Raw genomic sequence first — 19,135 nt, 5'->3', positions numbered from 1 at the left:
TGCTGGGTACCCCCTGGAACCCCCTCAAGTACCCCTGGGGGTCCCCGGACCCCACTTTGAGAACCAATGCATTAGACAACTCAGTTATGGCTGCGAATGGAATGTTAGTCCTACAACAAATATACAGAGATAATGTTGAAAATCATGATAATAGCAGCTCAGATTTCTATAGCGCTTTTCTAAGTACCCAAAGTCATTTTACATAAAGAAAAGGAAGGAACCAACTATAATAAGAGAAAAACGAAAACAATAAGTGTTAGATTAAAATCGATAAAAAAAAAACGTTAAAGAGGTGGTGCCATGGTTGTGCACTTTTTCTGTTTTTCATGTGTCTATGAGGTTGATAGAACTTCATTAAGCCCCCTGGTGGTGTTTTGATGGTGTTTTATGTCTTCTCTGACTATTTTGAGTTTCTACCTGGAGGGCGCGCTCCCGCCGCACTTTTATTTTACCTCTGGGGCAGAATCTGCCAATGCTTTGTCAATGTAAATGCGTGGATTCGCGCAAGAGCGTATCTTTCCGCTTGTCGCGCAGACCTTGCGTTTATCCGCTCTACGCGACTTGTCCATGTGAAGCATAAAACTGCTGGAGGCAGGAGCTGATTTTCCCCCTCTGTCCAATCGGGTGAGTTGAAGGCGGACCGTTCCAACACTCAGGAAGCACCATGGTGCTCAAGGCAGAAGGCGGTGCTGCGGGCTACGGGGAGGGTCCTGAAAGTGAGTGACAGGTGCTTCACTCCCGTTTTTTAGAATCCGCTGGCTGCAAAAAAACTGTGGCCGCGCACAACCTGCGATTAACGCTAGCCGACCATGTTTTGGTGGGAGCGCGCCCGGAGGCTGAAACCTTGAGGGTCAAACGTGCCAATAGAAAAACAGCCCTTTAGTGACATAGTAAGAATATACCCTCCCCCTCATTATCATAACACAACAGGTGTGGGCATGAGGTGGAGGAGGGACTAGGACAGGTGGGTGGTGCTAAGGTGGTGGAGGAGGTGCTAAGGTGAGAACCAGGTATACTTAATGAACTGGAGGCGTGTCGACATAAAAACATAATTTTAACAATTTCTGTACACTTTTTTGAAAAAAATCCTCCTCCTAGTATAACCATAATACCTGATGATTATGTTTTAGGGGGGGAAGAAATCACTGAAAATCACGGCACCCCGTCTTTAACATCCCATGGCAAGTCAGTTCTAACATCTTTCAGAAAATGACAACAAAGCGTTTAGAATATCGGCCATAGTGAATATATATAACTGCCATATTTTAGAACCGTCTTCTTTGCTGAATGGTTCCTCCCATCCATCAAGAACTTTGTGCAAAATGTTATGATGCAAAATGTGTGTGTGCGTGTTTTCTAAAATAGCAACCGCTGTGCCATTGGTAAAGCCCGTTAAATTATCTGTGCGCAAACTGCTTATCACTTGTTTATTGTGGGTTATTTGCTCCTGCTTGCAGACAGGTCTAGTCGTGTCACGTTTTAACGGCTTGTACTTCTATCTGTCCAATCTTGTCATCTATATTGGGTACATCTGCTGTGGGACAGCCCAATGTCCCTTCTGGGGATCAACAAAGCACCTATCTCAGCCATTTTCTATTTAAGAAGACATCTCGCTTCAGTCTCGAGGTAATGCAGAAACGTCCGAACTAACCCAGGTTAATTATGCATTTATAGCATCCCGATATAAGTACCGCGCCGCGTCTTGCGACTGCAGTGAGGTAGTTGGGAAGATGATAGGCCTAAACAGTCAAGTGTACTGTTAGCTCTCTAATCCAGCAGGACAAAAAACATGCTCTTTATCGATTAATCTATGTTAGGACTGCATGTAACGGTATACGCACATGCACACAAACGCGCACTCACACACACACACACACACACACACACACACTATCGTATTCCTTTTACAATGAGTTAGAGCAGGCAGGCAAGCGGCCGTGCAACTGGATCACTTTGACTTCAAAGCGCTCACAGACAGTGCGTGCTTCTGGTTTGATTGGTGATTGAGAGGCTAATGCAATTACAAACTGAAAAGAAGACCAAAAAAAGTGATTAAAATTTCACATCCACTCCCTTCCACTTCAGCCTGCTCTCTCTCTCTCTCTCTCTCTCTCTCTCTCTCTCTCTAGCCTGGTGCGGAATTGCAATCAAAAGACATTTCTCTCTCTCCACCTTGGGAAGGCTAGAAAAAACAGGCACTGCCACAGTATTTCCTCCCGTTTTCTGTCGTCTAGCTATACTTCCCCATCTCTCATCTCTCTCTCCCCCCACCCCCCCGTGTTCAATCGCTCGCCCGTCCCTGTCAAATCTATCACATTGTCTTCCCCCCCCCCTCCCTCCTCGCTCACATGCACTCACATTGGATCTTTCATCTTTTTTTGCCGTCTCCGTGTTTCCTCGCCCACCCGCCCTCCCCCCCCCCTCCCTCCTGTTATTTTACACAGTACAACGTGTCCCTCACAGAGACTCTCTTCTTCTCTCTCTAACCTGGCTTACTAGGGGAGAGTAATGAGATTCGGGGGCAGGGGGGGAGGGGGGGGGGCCGCTCTGCATGCTGGTGCTCCCGGCACGGAGGTGGTATAACCCCCATGCAGGTTAACCCTTTAAGACCGGGAAATAAGTGTCTGTCATTTTTTGGGGCGGTGTAACCGCCCCCCTATAAGTGAGTTTTGGACACTGACCAATCCTGCACCGTGATTGGCCAATAGTCTACAACGCAGTCTACAACCCTAAACCTTCCACAGTCAATGCAAATCTATACTTTTGCAAAGTCAGCCAATCACATTACAGCTAGTGTCATCACCACTAGCTGTAATGTGATTGGCTGACTTTGCAAATTCCGGACTGTGATTGGCTAGCGAAACACATGACACATGTGCAGCCCTATGAATAGCAGTATGGACTTAAAAAGAAGCTGTTTATGCTTTTTCTTAAGTGAGTCATGTTGTGATGACCACACACCGCCCACTTCACGGTGATTTTTTAGATTTGAAGCACTTTAACCATTATCTTATGCTTTGGGGGCTATTCAAAAAATCTACGAGTAGATCTGCGATTTTTTTTGAAAAATCATGAAAATGTGTGCACATTTTTCAATATATATATATATGTTTTAAAGCGAACATTTTTAACTCTAATATTTGCTTCTGGGGGAGATTCTACAAATGTCTTTTTAAAAAAAAAAACGTACGTTGCTATAATCAAACTTTATCATGTCAAGGACAAGGACCACCCAAAATGATATGTATTTGGCCGTGGACCCCCCCCCAGAAGCAAAAATTTGAGTAAAAGAAATTCGCAATTTTTTTCACCCTTCTTCAAAAAAAATAGCAGATCCACAAGCTCGTAGCGTGGCACTCGGTGCCGCGCTACGAGCTTGCGGATCTGCTATTTTTTGAATAGCCCAAAGCATAAGATAATGGTTAAAGTGGTTACACTGATGCGTTCCCGGTCGTAAAGGGTTAAGGGGAGGCAGGTAAGGCCACATGAATCTGGATGCTGAGCTGAGCCACCGTACGGGCTCTGCAGGGAGGGGCCGTGCTGAGACACTGCAGGGAGGCTTAATGCCGTTGCAGGAAGAAACCACATTAACCATTAAACACAGCTCAGCTCAATGCTAATTAACCCCGACTTGCTAGCCTGAAGCGACAAGAGAGAGAGCGAGGCAGAGAGAGACAGTGGGGGAGAGAGAGAGAGAGAGAGAGCGCGCCAGAGATGTATGAGTGCATGTTTTTTTAGTGTCGAATGCCTGAGAGAGAGAGAGAGAGAGAGAGAGAGAGAGAGAGAGAGAGAGAGAGAGAGAGAGAGAGAGAGAGACGGAGTAAACAACACTGCGCGAAGGAGGAAGTGACTGCAAAAATCCGGAGCGTTCAGAAGTTAAAGCTGCAGTCCGTATAACTTTCGCGATCTCATACCCCCCCCGGGGGGTTCGAACCCAGGTCTCCCCCCTCCACGATGCAGGACGAGAAGCCACATTTCTGCAGCTTTGTGTACAACTGGCAACGGCCGCTTGTTCAGGTGAGATATTGGGGCCTACGAGCTTCCGGGCAGGACTACTTGTCAACCAGTGGGGGTTTCCTGCCCTTTCTTTCTCGACGGAAGAGTAGTGGAACCACCTCCAAACCACGGCAGACGTGCTAGTTACATTGTATGGACATAGTCTACCATACAGATTGGTTAAAAATAACATTTTATTCATTAACCCATTAAGACTTGGAACTGTGTCATTTTTAGATTTGAGCTAAAAAGCATTATTTTACACTTTGGGCTATTCAAAAATAGCAGACCTACAAGCTCGTAGCGCGGCACCGAGTGCCGCGCTACAAGCTTGTAGATCTGCTATTTTTGAAAAATCGTGAAAATGTGTGCAAATCTTTGAATATATATATTTTCAAAGCAAATATTTTTAACTCAAATCTTTGCTTCTGGGGGTCCCTGGAACAAAATATTTCGATGGGGGTCCGCAGCCAAATACAATAATTTTGGGGGTCCTTGACATGAAAAAGATTGAGCACCACTGATATAGAAACATACGTTTTTTTCAGAAAACTGTTGGGATTTAGCAGACATTTGTAGAATCGGCTTCAGGTCTTAAAGGGTTAAAATGAGTCCCAGATTGCAAAGAGAGTTTGCCATGGAAACTCTCTTTCCCTCTCTTACTTTCTTTTTTTTTTCTCGTTTTTTTTTACGAACCCATTTTTTTGAGTCAATGGCCATCTGTGTTTTACAATGTGCCAGGACGCGGCCCAGAGCTGTGTTCCTGAGGCCGGTACAATAGGTGAGCCTTTCCTGCCAGCCCTGTGCCGGAAAGGAGGAGGAGGATGGAGGAGAGAAAACAAGACGGCGCAATCGTCGAGCAGCCAGCGAGCTACGTTTCAAGAGACTCCGGGCCAATTAGAGATTTGACTGACAGCTCAGGGGGGCGAGAGAAGGAGCCTGCTTTATTTCTAAGTGGAATATGTCTAGGAGCAGGGCGTGCATACACTCACTTAACCCATTAAGACCTGAGGCGATTCTTAAAAAAAATCTAAATCCTAACAGTTTTTCGAAAAAATAAAATAAAAAAAATATTTTCACGATTTTTCAAAAATAGCAGATCTACAAGCTCATAGCGCGGCACTCGGTGCCGCGCTATGAGCTTGTATATCTGCTATTTTTGAATAGCGAAAGACATCTAAAGTGACACAAAAGCGTTCCAGGTATCAATGGGATAAGGACGGGTGGTGCACACACATCCAGTACATGAATGTCACACACACACACACACGGACACACACGGACACACACACACGCACACAGAGAGAAGCGGCATGTGCACACGCCCACACCAGCAGCGCACACAAACCGTAGCAACGCTACTCACACATGGTTTACACACGATACACCCACCTCAACCACCCACCCACCCGCGCACACAAGACACACACATTATTAACCACATTTTTTTCTGCCACATGCCGTCCTTGGCTTAATTGATACACGCAAGTCCCAGTTCACGTGTTTCTTCACGTTACCTTGGCAACAGAGCAAGGACATTTAAAAAAAGAAAGAAACAACAACAAAACAAAAGCTACGAGGGAAACAGTCAAAAGGAGCCATAACACGGAGGAACACACGTTACCACGTAGCAACCGCTGTGGAAACACGCATGATGCACATAATTAACCATAATTGCAATTAGGCTGATAACCATTTAAATATCCATTATGGATGTGCTCAGGAAAATGAATAGCGCGTCAACCACAGGCCTCCGTTATAAGAGCAGTGATGGAGTATCAGTGTTCATTTTGACAGCAAATTCTGATGCAAAGTCTTAGTCTTTAGAACAACACACCATTTACAGTAGTTTTAGTTCCTATTTTAGTCATCTTAGTCTAGTCTTAGTCGACTAAATATCAACATCTTAGTCTTTCAGTCTTTTAGTCTTAGTCGACAAGACTGTGGAGTATTAACCACTTTCAAACCTGGCGCCCCTATTTTTTGCCATGTCACTATAGGCGGAAAAACAGGTAAAGCAGCATCTACAACTTGCGATGCATTGTGAGCTTGTAGATCAGCCCGTTTCGTAGCACTACACTAACGCACGACGAAAGTATAACATAGGGCAGTGGTTCTCAAACGTTTTCATGTCAAGGACCCCCAAATTGACACTTATTAGCCCGCGGACCCCCATTTGAAAAGATATGCCAGGGAACCCCTTAAAGAGACGATTTTTACGGCTCTAGCAGTGATTCTCAACCATTTTAACTTCAAGGACCCCCAATTTGACATGCATTATGGCTACAGACCCCCATTTAATGGCATTTATATCTCTGGGACCCCAATTCATATTGTAAAATCAATGTTAATTTAACTCTGAGAGTGTACAAATGGAACCAAATGGACCCGTTAGGGTCCATTTGGTTCCATTTGTACACTCTCAGAGTTACAGACCCATAAGGGTCCATTTGGTTCCTGTCCATCATTTAGCTGGGGACCCCCTGGAACCCCTTCAAGTACCCCTGGGGGTCCCCGGACCCCACTTTGAGAACCAATGACATAGGGGCTTAAGAGGGCTTAAAAAAAAGATATGTTGCCTATATAGACAAGTCCCCGTCTTTCCAGATATGAAGGTCATGTGACTCGGAGAGTAAATCTCCCTGTTGAACTGTTGTACAAAGAGAGGCTGCGGTAACTGTATATAATGTGTGCAAACCATATCTCCAGACAAGACACATTACGCTCTTCTCATCATGTTTCAGGTTAATAGGCTGGGCACAAAGGGCCACGGGGGGGGTCACTATTTTCTTTTTGTTCCATTCCAGAAATGATAAGAGCCATTTTCTTCTTAGATCGGGACACAAGGATTCTTTGACGGCGCGGAGATAACAGAGTTTTTGAGATTTTCGAGGAAATCCATTTAGTGAAAAAGATTGAAATGAGAATTGAATTGAGGAGCAAACCCCGGCAGATACAGCCAAAAAGAAAGAGATGCTTCCCATATCGAAGCGGGAATTCAAATATTAACCCATTGAGACCTGAAGCCGATTCTACATGTCCTCCTAAATCCCAACAGTTTTCTGAAAAAACGTATGTTTCTATATCAGTGGTGCTCAAACTTTTTCATGTCAAGGACCCCCATTATGACATGTATTTGGCCGCGGACCCCCATCAAAATATTTTGTTCCAGGGACCCCCAGAAGCAAAGATTTGAGTTAAAAATGTTCGCTTTAAAAATTATATTTTCAAATATTTGTACACATTTTCACGATTTTTCAAAAATAGCAGATCTACGAGCTCGTAGCGCGGCACTCGGTGCCGCGCTATGAGCTTGTAGATCTGCTATTTTTGAATAGCCCACAGTGTAAAATATTGCTTTTTAGCTCAAATCTAAAAATGACACAATTCCAGGTCTTAATGGGTTAATGACATCGTTTTCCCCCTCTATTCAGAGCAGAGAGATGTGATATTTTTTCCATCAAGGATGATGGTCAGTGGATATTTTGATGAAGGCATTTTTCTGCTTTTGAACAAGGTTATTATCAAGATAATGTCCTGATAGTAGAGTAGAGACGTAGTAAGTGAAGCAGAATGGTTATAATTTAATATTCTACCTTGAAAAGGAACGTGGGGCTCTGGGGGTCTGGTGTGAATTGAATTGATTTGAGATACATTTGATCTGAGGTCTGGGTGCATATTTAATTGATTTGGAGACTCATTTGATACGAGTGCTAATTGAGGGATCACTGTGGATGTATTTATTCCAATCCCTCTCTCTAGTAGCAGAACAGAGTAAAACTGAATATAATAAATTGCATTGCAAATAAAATTCAATTAAATATAATGAAATTGTAGTGCTAAATCAGACTAAAAAGGTCTTCTTTGTGACTTCTCTTCTGACACGATTTAAACAACAAAATTAGATACAATTCAACTCAACGTCATTTTTGTGCTAAAACAAGACTGAAAGGTTTTGTTGTTCCATCTTCTGACACCATTTTACCACGTCAATCTTAGCATCCCAATTCCCAAAAAATAGCAGATCTACAAGCTCACACCGACGCGACGCATTGTAAGCTTGTAGGCCGGCCATTTTCGGCAAAGAGATTTGGCGTAGAGTGAAATACTGAAAGGATCTATGGGACCCCGGTCAATTGACCCATTAAGACCTGGAATGCACCTGTGTCACTTTGGATTTCTTTGGCTATTAAAAAATAGCAGATCTACAAGCTCATAGCGCGGCACCGAGTGCCGCGCTATGAGCTTGTAGATCTGCTATTTTTGAAAAATGTTGATTTTTTTTTGTTAGGATTTAGAACATTTCTAAGAATCACCTCAGGTCTTAATGGGTTAAGAATATAGGGTTAAAGTTATACGGTTATGTAGAGCGATGCTCTACACAAGAGCATACACAACTCGGGTCTTAGTGAAGGATTCGCCTCAACTCCACTTCTTTGAGGATGTCCGATAAATAAATGCCGTCTTATGACAGGCTAATATGATAGGATGTCCTTCTGTTTCTCTTCCATAATGCAGTACATGCAGAATTCTGTCTGGGGCTATATTCGCTGCCATGGTGAGGGCATATTCACTATTACATACTGCCACCTAGTGGCCAGAAACACGCACTACTAGAGTAACTATCTATTGAGACATGGAGGCCTCATGTCAACTCCCAACTTTCTCCAGCACCCAGTTAATTAATGACTCCGATATGGCCCTCTCTCCCTCTCTATGTCTTAGGCTCTCTGTTCTTGTCTTTTAAGCTCTCTCTCTCTTGCTCCCTCTCTCTTTGTGCCTCTATCTCACTCTGTCCCTCTCTCTCTCTCTCTCTCTCTCTCTCTCCGTTATGAGGAGATGAGAAGTCCCTTTCTTAATTATTCTGTTACATACAGGGAACGGGGTTGACAATGACGATGTGTTTTTGCGCGTTTGTAGTGTGTCTGTGTGTGCTCGCGCGCGCACATGCGTGTGTATCAGAGAACTGTGTGTGTGTGGACGGTTTGCGTGGAGAATATAACACTGCGCCGGTCGAATTAATAAGCCTTTTTTTTAAAAACGCCTCAGGTTGAAATTGGATTTACAGGCACTTGCCGAATTCACTGAGGCACATCAAAGAACGTGATTCATTGACCTTGGGAGTTAGTTGGGTCCATAACACGCAGAGCATGCCCAGTAAAAAAATGCTCAGTGTTCATTTATCCATTAGTAACATTGAGAGGGTACAAATGCAACCAAATTACAATCTCAGAGTTAAGTAAACACAGTGTACAAAACAAGAACATACACCTCAGGTGTGATGTGGTCCAAGTGAGTTGACCCAAACTTGCTGTGCTTGCTTGCTTTTTTTGTGTGGATTGATTGAATACTTTATTAGTCATAAATGTAAGCAGCACGTGTATATTAAACAGTAAATGCATTTTCAGGACGGGATACCAATTTGATCCAATCAGGATAGAGAACTCAGTCAGGATACAGATTAACAATTGGAACTGGAACACTACACAAAAAAATGAAGCTGATAAATGGGAACTCTCTCCTGATTGGCTGAAATGTGGTCACCTACCTGAAAATGTATTTTCTGTTTATTAAAGAGCTGGAGCGATAGGAGGAGGGGGGGGGGGGGTGGGGGGGCTGTTACTGAACAAACACTCCATGGCAATGATTACTATCAGAATATAGTACCGTACTTTAACTTTTTAACAAAAACGTTTTGACCGACAAACAAAAGAATCACCCTACCTTTAAGGCTAAAAGGATAACACAAAAAAAGGCGTGTTTCCATTGTGGTCCTACTGTATGTATTCAATTAATCAAAATAGCTTCAAACATTAACACCATAACAACACATGTCATCAACAACTACAGACACTACAGTATATGTACAAAGGAGAAAAGGGAATGACACATTCTTTCGTTTATGTGCGTGGGCTTGGTTACAAATTTAACTAGCCGTTGGGGCTTGGTTATTATTTAATGTTCTACATCAGGGGTCTTTTCTGTCACGATATGAGACAAGTTGTGGACACAAGTGCAGAAGCAGGCAGGCAGGCAAGCAGATACGGTTCAATGAAGATGTATTAATAAACTCAAGATACAAACTGACAAAGCAGGACTTACAAGGGCAGGATACCATGACATTAACTATAATCAGACAAGTGAACACCGAACACAGGGAGGTTTAAATAGACACAGGTGAAACATTACCTACAATCAACACAGGGATTGGCTGGGAGACTAACAGGACACCGGTGGAGAAACAAGTAATCACAAGGAGGTAAGACAGGTAGCAAACACTAGGGCAGACAGGAACCACTAGGACGGCGCTACAAAATAAGAGTATACAACAGACAGGTCATGACATCTTCAATGTTTTTCAGGTCAAGGACCCCCTAGCCGAGAGAGAGAGAGATGAAGCAGCCAGGGACCCCCACTACATTACATAAATCGGTGTTGCAGATTCAATATTTTCATAGATGGCTTCGTACTGTAGACATGTTTGACACGCATCATCTTTTCAATGAATATGTTGGATTCATGTTCATGTGTAAATTCAGAGAGTTAACCTTTCAAACCCTCCGTATTTAGTCAACTTGAGCGTTGGCTCTGTACTTGGTCTGCTCCTTTTCCCTCTCTACGACAACTCTCCGAAAATAGCCGATCTACAAGCTCACAACGCCTCGCAGCGCGAGGCGTTGTGAGCTTGTAGATCCGCTATTTTCGGCTAATGTTCCCCAATCATACAAAGATTTGGCGGACCCCCTGTAATAACTCTGAGGACCCCCTGTTGAAGACCCCTGTTCTGCATTAAAAGGGTTGATGAGTCGAGCTGAAATGGCCTAAATGGTAAATGGTGCATTTCTATAGCACCTTTCTCCAAAGCACTTTACAATGTGCATTACATTCAGCCATTCACAGAGGCAACCATGCAAGTTAAAAAAAAACTGTTGGGAGCCGTATGTCAAGTTGCTCAAGTTGCTCAAGTTGCTCAAGGATCGAACCGAGAACCTTCAGTTTCCAAGACAGCCACTCCACCTGCACTATAGGCGTTATTATGGATTCATTTGAATCAAATGCTATTTACAGCCACTTAACAAACACTTTCTATGAGGGTCATTTCTATAATGCATTATAGGCATACTTATAAAGGCATCGTAATCTGCTTATCACACTGTATAAGTATAGTCATAAGCAGCACTCATACATACACAATGCTTTATAACAACCATAACACTTTAAAAAGCATTTCATAATGACTTATAAAGGGCACGTCTAAAAGCATTGTAATTGGCTTATAACACTGTATAACTACAGTCATAAGCTCTCATAATGCAATCATAACACATTATAAAGCCTCTTATGATTACTTGTAAGGTAAAGTATCATAATACTTCATCATTTCTGTTCACTAACTGACTTTCTTTTCATCATAGTTTTACTATAATTCTCATGGTTGTAAAATACATAATAACTATATAATGCATTATAAGCACTGCTGTAATGCATTATAGAATGATTATAAAGCACTATGAGTGGTCATTACTTTACTCAAAGCACCCAATGACCACTTATCGTGACTTATAATCACACTATAAAGCATTATAACAGTGATCGTAATGCATTACAACTATGGCAATTATAATACTGTAACACTACTTATAGACATGGGATGTATAGCAAGTGTTGACACTGAGAATTCTACTGTGTATATCAGTGGTTCTCAAACTTTTTCATGTCAAGGACCCCCAAAATGATATGTATTTGGCCGCGGACCCCCATTTCAAAATATTTTGTTCCAGGGACCCCCAGAAGCAAAGATTTGAGTTACAAATATTTGCTTTAAAAAACATATATTCAAAGATTTGCACAAATTTTCAAGATTTTTCAAAAATAGCAGATCTACTAGCTCATAGCGCGGCACTCGGTGCCGCGCTATGAGCTTGTAGATCTGCTATTTTTGAATAGCCAAAGTATAAAAGGTTAAAATTATTGTGACGCTATATTAAGACATTTTGCTGGGGACCCCCTGGAACCCCCCCAAGTACCCCTGGGGGTCCCCGGACCCCACTTTGAGAACCAGTGGTGTACAGTATGTGGCCAACCCCACCCAGCTGACAGGGCAGCGTGACAAAACAAACCATACAAAGTGAGTGACTGTATTAGCCAGGCCTAGTTTACAAAAACAGTGGAATGTCTCACGCCATGTTCATCCGTGCGGTCAGGGTTGCCAGATCTGCTTATATTATAATTTCCCCGCATGAATGTATTTGAAAATAGCAGATCTACAAGCTCACAACGCGTCGCATCGCGACGCGTTGTGAGCTTGTAGATCTGCTATTTTCAAATAGCTGATGTATATGTTAAAGTGCTCATGTGGCACATTAGTCGCCTCTTTTGGGCTGGTTTTCCTACACCTGGTTGCTTGTTTCTCTCACAGAATCTGGCAACACTGCACACGGGCACGCACACACACACACACACACACACACACACACACACACACACACACACACACACACACAGGGGGTGGGACAGCTCGCCATGTGTACCTTTTGTAACCTTACTGTAGGAGGTTCCTAGGAGCTCAAACACTAAAACCATTCGGTGGCCAAAAGAGGAAGTAACACATACATCAGCTATTTGAAAATAGCAGATCTACAAGCTCACAACGCGGCGCGATGCGACGCGTTGTGAGCTTGTAGATCGGCTATTTTCAAATAAAATCCTGCGGGGAAATTATTATAATAAGCAGATCTGGCAACCCTGCCGGTGTGTGTGTGTGTGTCTGTGTGTGTGTGTGATAACTGAACACAGTTCTACAGGCTGGCATTTCAAAGGCTCGTCCAGGGTTTACACAAAGGACACGGTTTGACTGAACGCACTTCCAGTTAGTTTGACCGACAGCCAATTATCACTGTCACTCCTGGTTTCTCGGATGAGAAAGAGAGGTAGAGCGCTGTGTGTGTGCGTGTGTGTGTGTGTGTGTGTGTGTGTGTGTGTGTGTGTGTGTGTGTGTGTGTGTGTGTGTGTGTGTGTGTGTGTGTGTGTGTGTGTGTGTGTGTGTGTGTGTGTGTGCGCGCGCGCACGCTTCTGTGTCTCTGTGTGTATTATGAACACTCCTCTCTCTCCCCACCATCCCAACCGCAATCTATTTTTGGAGAGGAAATAAGCTACTCAGTCTGTATCGCTTCTGATGAAACCTCTGATCTATAATTAGTAACAATGAGGAAGAGGAACAATTGAAGCAGAGCTAAAAAACCACAGCGTTCCACATTACGTCCTTGTTCACTTCCTTGTTTACACCGGGTCGGGGTAGATCAAAAAATGCAAATCGATTTTCACCTTTCAGTGTGTCATGCTACTGTAACCAGACCTAATCTCCCTTGATCTCAATCACATCAATTTAGATAAATAATGGGAAAAGGAAAAGGAGTATTTTCTGGTCGTTGGGGGGAGTGGAAATTGCATTTACAGCAATGGTTCTTTAACGTTTCAATTTCAACAAGCCCCATAACAGGCTCCATGCACAGCAGCCATATTATCACTTCCTTCACAGGTGTTACCAATGATACTAATGAAGGCTCTGTTCCATTTAGTGTAGCACAGTGGTTTCCACGACCCCCCGTAACTCTGAGAGTGTACAAATGGAGAGTGTTTCCAATGAGCCAACATGCAACAATATCAGCACCCTGACTCTGTTTGACCAGAATGGCGCAGAGCCTTCATTAGTATCATTGGCGACACCTGTGAATGTCTTCGCAATATGGCTGCTGTGCATAGGGTGCACTGTGAGGGTGTAAAATGGACCTGTAAGGGTCCATTTGGAACCTCATCAATAAAACCTGAGGGTTCCTGTCTGACCCCACTTCAAGAACCACTGGTTTACAGCTTCACCCAGCAGAAGGCTGCTCAGGTGACAGGGTTCCTACACATTTGAAATTTAAAAATGTCAGGCTTTTTCCAGACTCTAATTTACAGACTGAGTAAATAGATGTGTATCATGTAAATAAATGATCTGAATAACAATCTATTTTAATTATGAACATGCTATTATGTTGGCAAATCATTTCCAGAATTGTAGCTGGGTAGTAGGTACTATATTGCATACAAATACATTAAGACCAAACTTTTTACATCAAAAACACACTATAAAGTGCTGTGAGAACCACGCACTGTGGGACTGGAACACGCACGCACACGCGCACGCACACACACACACACACACACACACACACACACACACACACACACACACACACACACACACACACACACACACACACACACACACCTCCTTTTCTATGTCCTTAGCAGCATTCACTGAGGGCATTTGATTTGGCAAGGACCGAGATCTTTGTCTGTGACTTCTGCTTCAACAGATCAACAAGTTCATCTGCTGATGTCAGGAGTGCATTTATCTGTGTCTGGGGCTTCACTCTCTTCCTCTTCAGTTGGTCCACTTCGTCTTCTGTGCGGGTGTCTTCGCCCTCTCAAAGTGTATCGTCTGTGACAAATCTCTGGAGAAGGTGCTTCAGTGTGGCGAAAAGATCATCCGCCAGGAAAGGCAGCAGCATGGGCTTGTTATCAGTTTGATACTTTACTAGAAAAGGCTGGCACTCTCGTGCAATGGAGAGGAAGATGTTGGCTTTTACCAAAAACATGGGCGCTTGTAGATCGGCTATTTTCAAATGAAATCTTGCGGGGAAATTATAATAAGCAGATCTGGCAACCCTGATTGTAATGGCTCTTTCTAGGACTGGGACGTTTCCTAGCCATCTATGTTGACAGCCTAGAGACAGCAGCTGCTTCACTTGGGCTTAAAATCAACTCGTCAAAAACTAAGGTAATACGGATCAACAATAAGAACAACACCCCAATAATCATGGGCCAAAAGCAGCTAGAGGAGGTAACCAGTTTTACATACTTAGGAAGCATAATCGCGGTGGACGGAGGAACGGATGAGGATGTCAGTGCTAGAATAGGCAAAGCCAGGACCACATTCAACATATTAAATAAAATCTGGAAAGCAAAAGACATTTCACGCAAGACCAAACTGCACATCTTCAACTCAAACGTCAAATCCACCCTACTCTACAGTTCAGAAACCTGGAAGATAACAACCACCATACTCAACAAAATACAGACATTCCTCAACCGCTGCCTCCGACGCCTCCTAGGAATATACTGGCCCAACACCATCTCCAATGTCAACCTGTGGGACCTCACTAGACAGGACACAATAGGAACACAAATCGGGAGGAGGAAATGGAATTGGATAGGGCACACACTGCGAAGACAAAATAAATCAATTACAAAACAGGCGCTAACATGGAACCCGCAAGGCAAGAGGAAGAGAGGAAGGCCTAGAGCCACCTGGAGAAGAACCACAGAGCAGGAGATGAAGGCGCAAGGGCTGTCATGGCAACAACTGGAGCGGAGGGCACAAGACCGAAGGGGATGGAGGAGTTTCATCAATGGCCTATGTTCCTCAGGGAATTTAAAGGCCTAAGTAAGTAAGTATGTTGACAGCACTTGAGAGGGAAAACTGTTGAACTAGTTACTTTTGTATAATCATCACGCCTGGCTGGGGAGTCCATAAAAAGCCAGTAATGACAATTTAGAGTGTGCTCAATGTCCCAAGTGGTAGTATTGCTGCCAGCTTTAAATGCATTATTGTGCATTACATGTAGACCACTAGACCACAGCTCCCTACGTTGAGGAGTTTGGAGCCAATCTCTTCTTCCAAAGTCCCTGGACAGTGTGTTAAACAGCTTCCAGTTAACATTTGGTCCAGCAAATTTGGCTCATTAAGAAATAAACGCCTTTACAAAAACAGCTTCACAATCCAGCAATAATGAACATTTAAACGCCAGAATAACGACTTCACAGATGATCACGTGTGTCATTATGGTGACAGAGGGCATGTCAGTGTACTGCTGTAGTGTAGCGATCCGCCTACATCGTAAGATGAACTAAAATGCTAATATTGATTCATGCATTTCACCGTTTGTGCAAATAAACAAAACCTGCAATAAACATGGCCAATAACATGATCATAATTAATTTCAGGGTCTAAACATCTGAAACTAACTCTGTACTGTATGTTGCCTACTTACTGTTTAGTAAAACTAATAGACTGAATTTAACCCATTAAGACCTGGAACTGTGTAATATTTAGATTTGAGCTAAAAAGCTGGGCTATTCAAAAATAGCAGATGTACAAGCTCATAGCACGGCACTCGGTGCCGCGCTACGAGCTTGTAGATCTGCTATTTTTGAAAAATCGTGAAAATGTGTGCAAATCTTTGAATATATATTTTTTTAAAGCGAACATTTTTAACTCAAATCTTTGCTTCTGGGGGGTCCCTGGAACAAAACATTTTGATGGGGGTCCGCGGCCAAATACATATAATTTTGGGGGTCCTTGACATGAAAAAGATTGAGCACCACTGATATAGAAACATACGTTTTTCAGAAAACTGTTGGGATTTAGGAGACATGTAGAATCGGCTTCAGGTATCAATGGGTTAAAAGCAGTTATAATGCACTGGCGCCAGAGGGTGGCGATATAGCGCTACCGTCGCACTACAGTGTTGCGAGCTTGTACTTCTGCTATCCTTGTCGAGCAACACCGTTGTCCAACCGAGTACAAATCAGCGCCTTCACTACAGATAACTTGTTAGGCTGATGATTAGTAGCTTGCCAGTCACTGCAACAGCGGCTGATTTGAACTACGACTAAACGTTGCAGCTTCAAATGCTCCCTATTCCCCCTAGCAATTGCGTTACACAAAGCTAAGAACGTAAACCATGTAATCACTGACAATATATATAGCAAGCTAACAGACGCATACATTCGAGTCACTATCGCTAGTGGATACACCGGTACAACAACCGACGTTAGCTTAGTTTTGTGAGCTTTCCAGGATTTCCAGATAACATTAGCTCGTCATTTGAAGGACACACATAATCTCATGTCGGACTTGGTCTCGCGCTGGGTTGAGACAAAAATGTGGCGACTCTCGGTGCAGAGGACGCGGCGACAAGACGACAGTGTTTTTGTCCCTGCATATGGCTTACAACAGCCCATGTTTTCAGATGTCAAACGATTTTACACAAAGTCTTTATATTTGGGATTGCCAAGCCAGTCTTTGGAGAAGTTGCATTTAAATTTAAATTTCAGTCCACAATCATGGCATTTAGGTAGGGTAAGGGATTTTCTTTGGTTAAAATAAGTGTTAAATAGCTCTATATTCTGATAGTACTCATTGCTATAGAGTGTTTGTTCAGTAAAAGGAGTCTCCTTGTCTCTCCAGCTCTTTATAAAACAGAAAATGCATTTTCGTTTCAGTTTAATTTCCAATTTTATCCACTCAGGATAGAGAACTCAATCAGGATATAGATTAAACAAGTGAAATTGGAAGTGATGACACTAAGAAATGAGCAGACAAAATTGGAACTGGAGCACTATAAAAAAGAAGCTTAAAAATGGGTACTTTCTTCTGATTGGCTGAGATTTTGACACCTACCGGAAAATGTATTTTCTGTTAAATAAAGAGCTGTAGCAATGATTACTATCAGAATATAGTGCTTTAACCTTTTTAACAAAAACCTTTTGTTTTAACCAAAAAAATATCACTTACCCTACCTTTAACCAAAGATATTTTATTAAGTTGCTCGCTGTCAGCGTGGGACATCAAAACAGCCTGGCGGTCGAAGCAGCAGTGAAACACAACACCTGTGGGCTGCTGGGCCTGAAAATGGACCATGCTCTCTCACACAGATATGTTGAGGCTACTTGCGCCAAGCGCCTTGAAAAACAATTCTCTTAATTTTGTATTTTAGAAAACATAATGAGTGCATGGGGGAAGAGTGTTAGTGATAACACTTTGACATGCAGACTGAGCGAGCCGAGGGGCAAATCTGTGACCTTCCGGTTCTCAGGTGGCCCCTCTACCCACTCATGTACGACACACTGTGCCGACACACTGCCCCGCTGGACAGGGATGGGTTATGAACAACAATTATCTTCTAAAATAGATTGTGTAGGCAAAACGAAGCAAGCCGAAGAGCCAGTAAAAATAAAATAGTGAATAAACTAGAACTTTTAGCAGATCATTAGTGATAAACTTTACTTTACTAAGGGCCACCTAACAGTAGACTCCACCTCCCCTTGCAAAACCCTTGCAAGTAGAAAGGGGGAACACAGCACAGGTTGGCACTTATCTATTCACTATTTCCAATTACGCTTGACCTGGACTGACTTTTTTGCAAATTTTCTGCATCTGCCGCCGCTCTAAAGCTTCCGCTAAATCGCCATTATCTCGGTGTTGTTTTTCTCCGCGCAGAGCGCTCTTTGAAACCGGTTTTAGAAAGTGCTACTACTGCAAAATGGAATGTAACCGATTGAAAATGTCTTCTCTGGGCCACTAACACAACTACCCTGTGTGTCTACAAACAGTTGAACACCCGATCATGGGGCGGCCATAGCTGAATGGTTAGTGAGCCCGCCTAGGGAGCCAGAGGCCCTGGTTGCCCCAGGTTCGATTCCAGGCCAGGTCAGCATATGTGTCGATGATATGAAATTTGTCCCTGAGCAAGACTCTTAACCCCTAATTGCTCACAGGTTCTCATTGGAAACAAGACCGCAAGGACTTTCATGAACGACCTGTTAAAAGGAATTATCCTTATGAAAGGTATTTAGCGAGGTCTGTGGCTAGGTGAAAAAAACAATAAAATCGCTGGCAGTGGGTGAGTACAACTCTGGCATGGAATGTGTTAAGGATGCCAGGGTTAATGTGGTTACAACATCGCAGGGTTTTTCTTACCCGTGTGAGCTCAGACTCGGAGACGGAGCGGTGTGGTGGGGAGCGTCGCTGGTACCCCGGGGGGCTGATGTCCCGGTACGGGGGGCTGTCGTCGTCCTCCAACAGCAACACGGCCCCTTGGTCCACGGACTCCTCCTCTTCCTCCAGCTGTGATGTCATGTCTTCAGGGCACATCTGGTGGTCGATCCCATTCTGGCTCAGGTTGCAGTGAACAGCTGGGCCAAGACGAGGAAGAGGTGTGAGGAGGGAACGGAGAGATGGATCGGATGGGAAGGAGACAAGGAGGGAGGGAGGGAGGGAGGGAGAGGCATGGGGGTCAAAAGAGGGAGA

The 19,135-nt window shown here is 43.5% G+C and overlaps 1 protein-coding gene across 2 annotated transcripts in view; it reads right to left on the bottom strand.

Moving 5' to 3' along the window:
* The window catches only part of samd12 (sterile alpha motif domain containing 12), a 225,249-nt gene that overhangs the window by 145,602 nt on the left and 60,512 nt on the right, over positions 1-19,135 (bottom strand). For both annotated transcript variants that reach the window (XM_084081257.1, XM_084081256.1), the window contains exon 2: positions 18,806-19,020. In XM_084081257.1, the coding sequence (XP_083937383.1) occupies positions 18,806-19,020 (215 nt within the window). The remainder of the gene's footprint in view (positions 1-18,805; positions 19,021-19,135) is intronic.

The sequence above is a fragment of the Gymnoscopelus microlampas genome (genome assembly GCF_963454915.1).
Source record: "Gymnoscopelus microlampas genome assembly, chromosome: 15".
Classification (NCBI taxonomy): Eukaryota; Metazoa; Chordata; class Actinopteri; order Myctophiformes; family Myctophidae; genus Gymnoscopelus; species Gymnoscopelus microlampas.
Note: the sequence above shows the minus strand (reverse complement) of the source record. Positions and strands in the feature narration are given on the sequence as shown.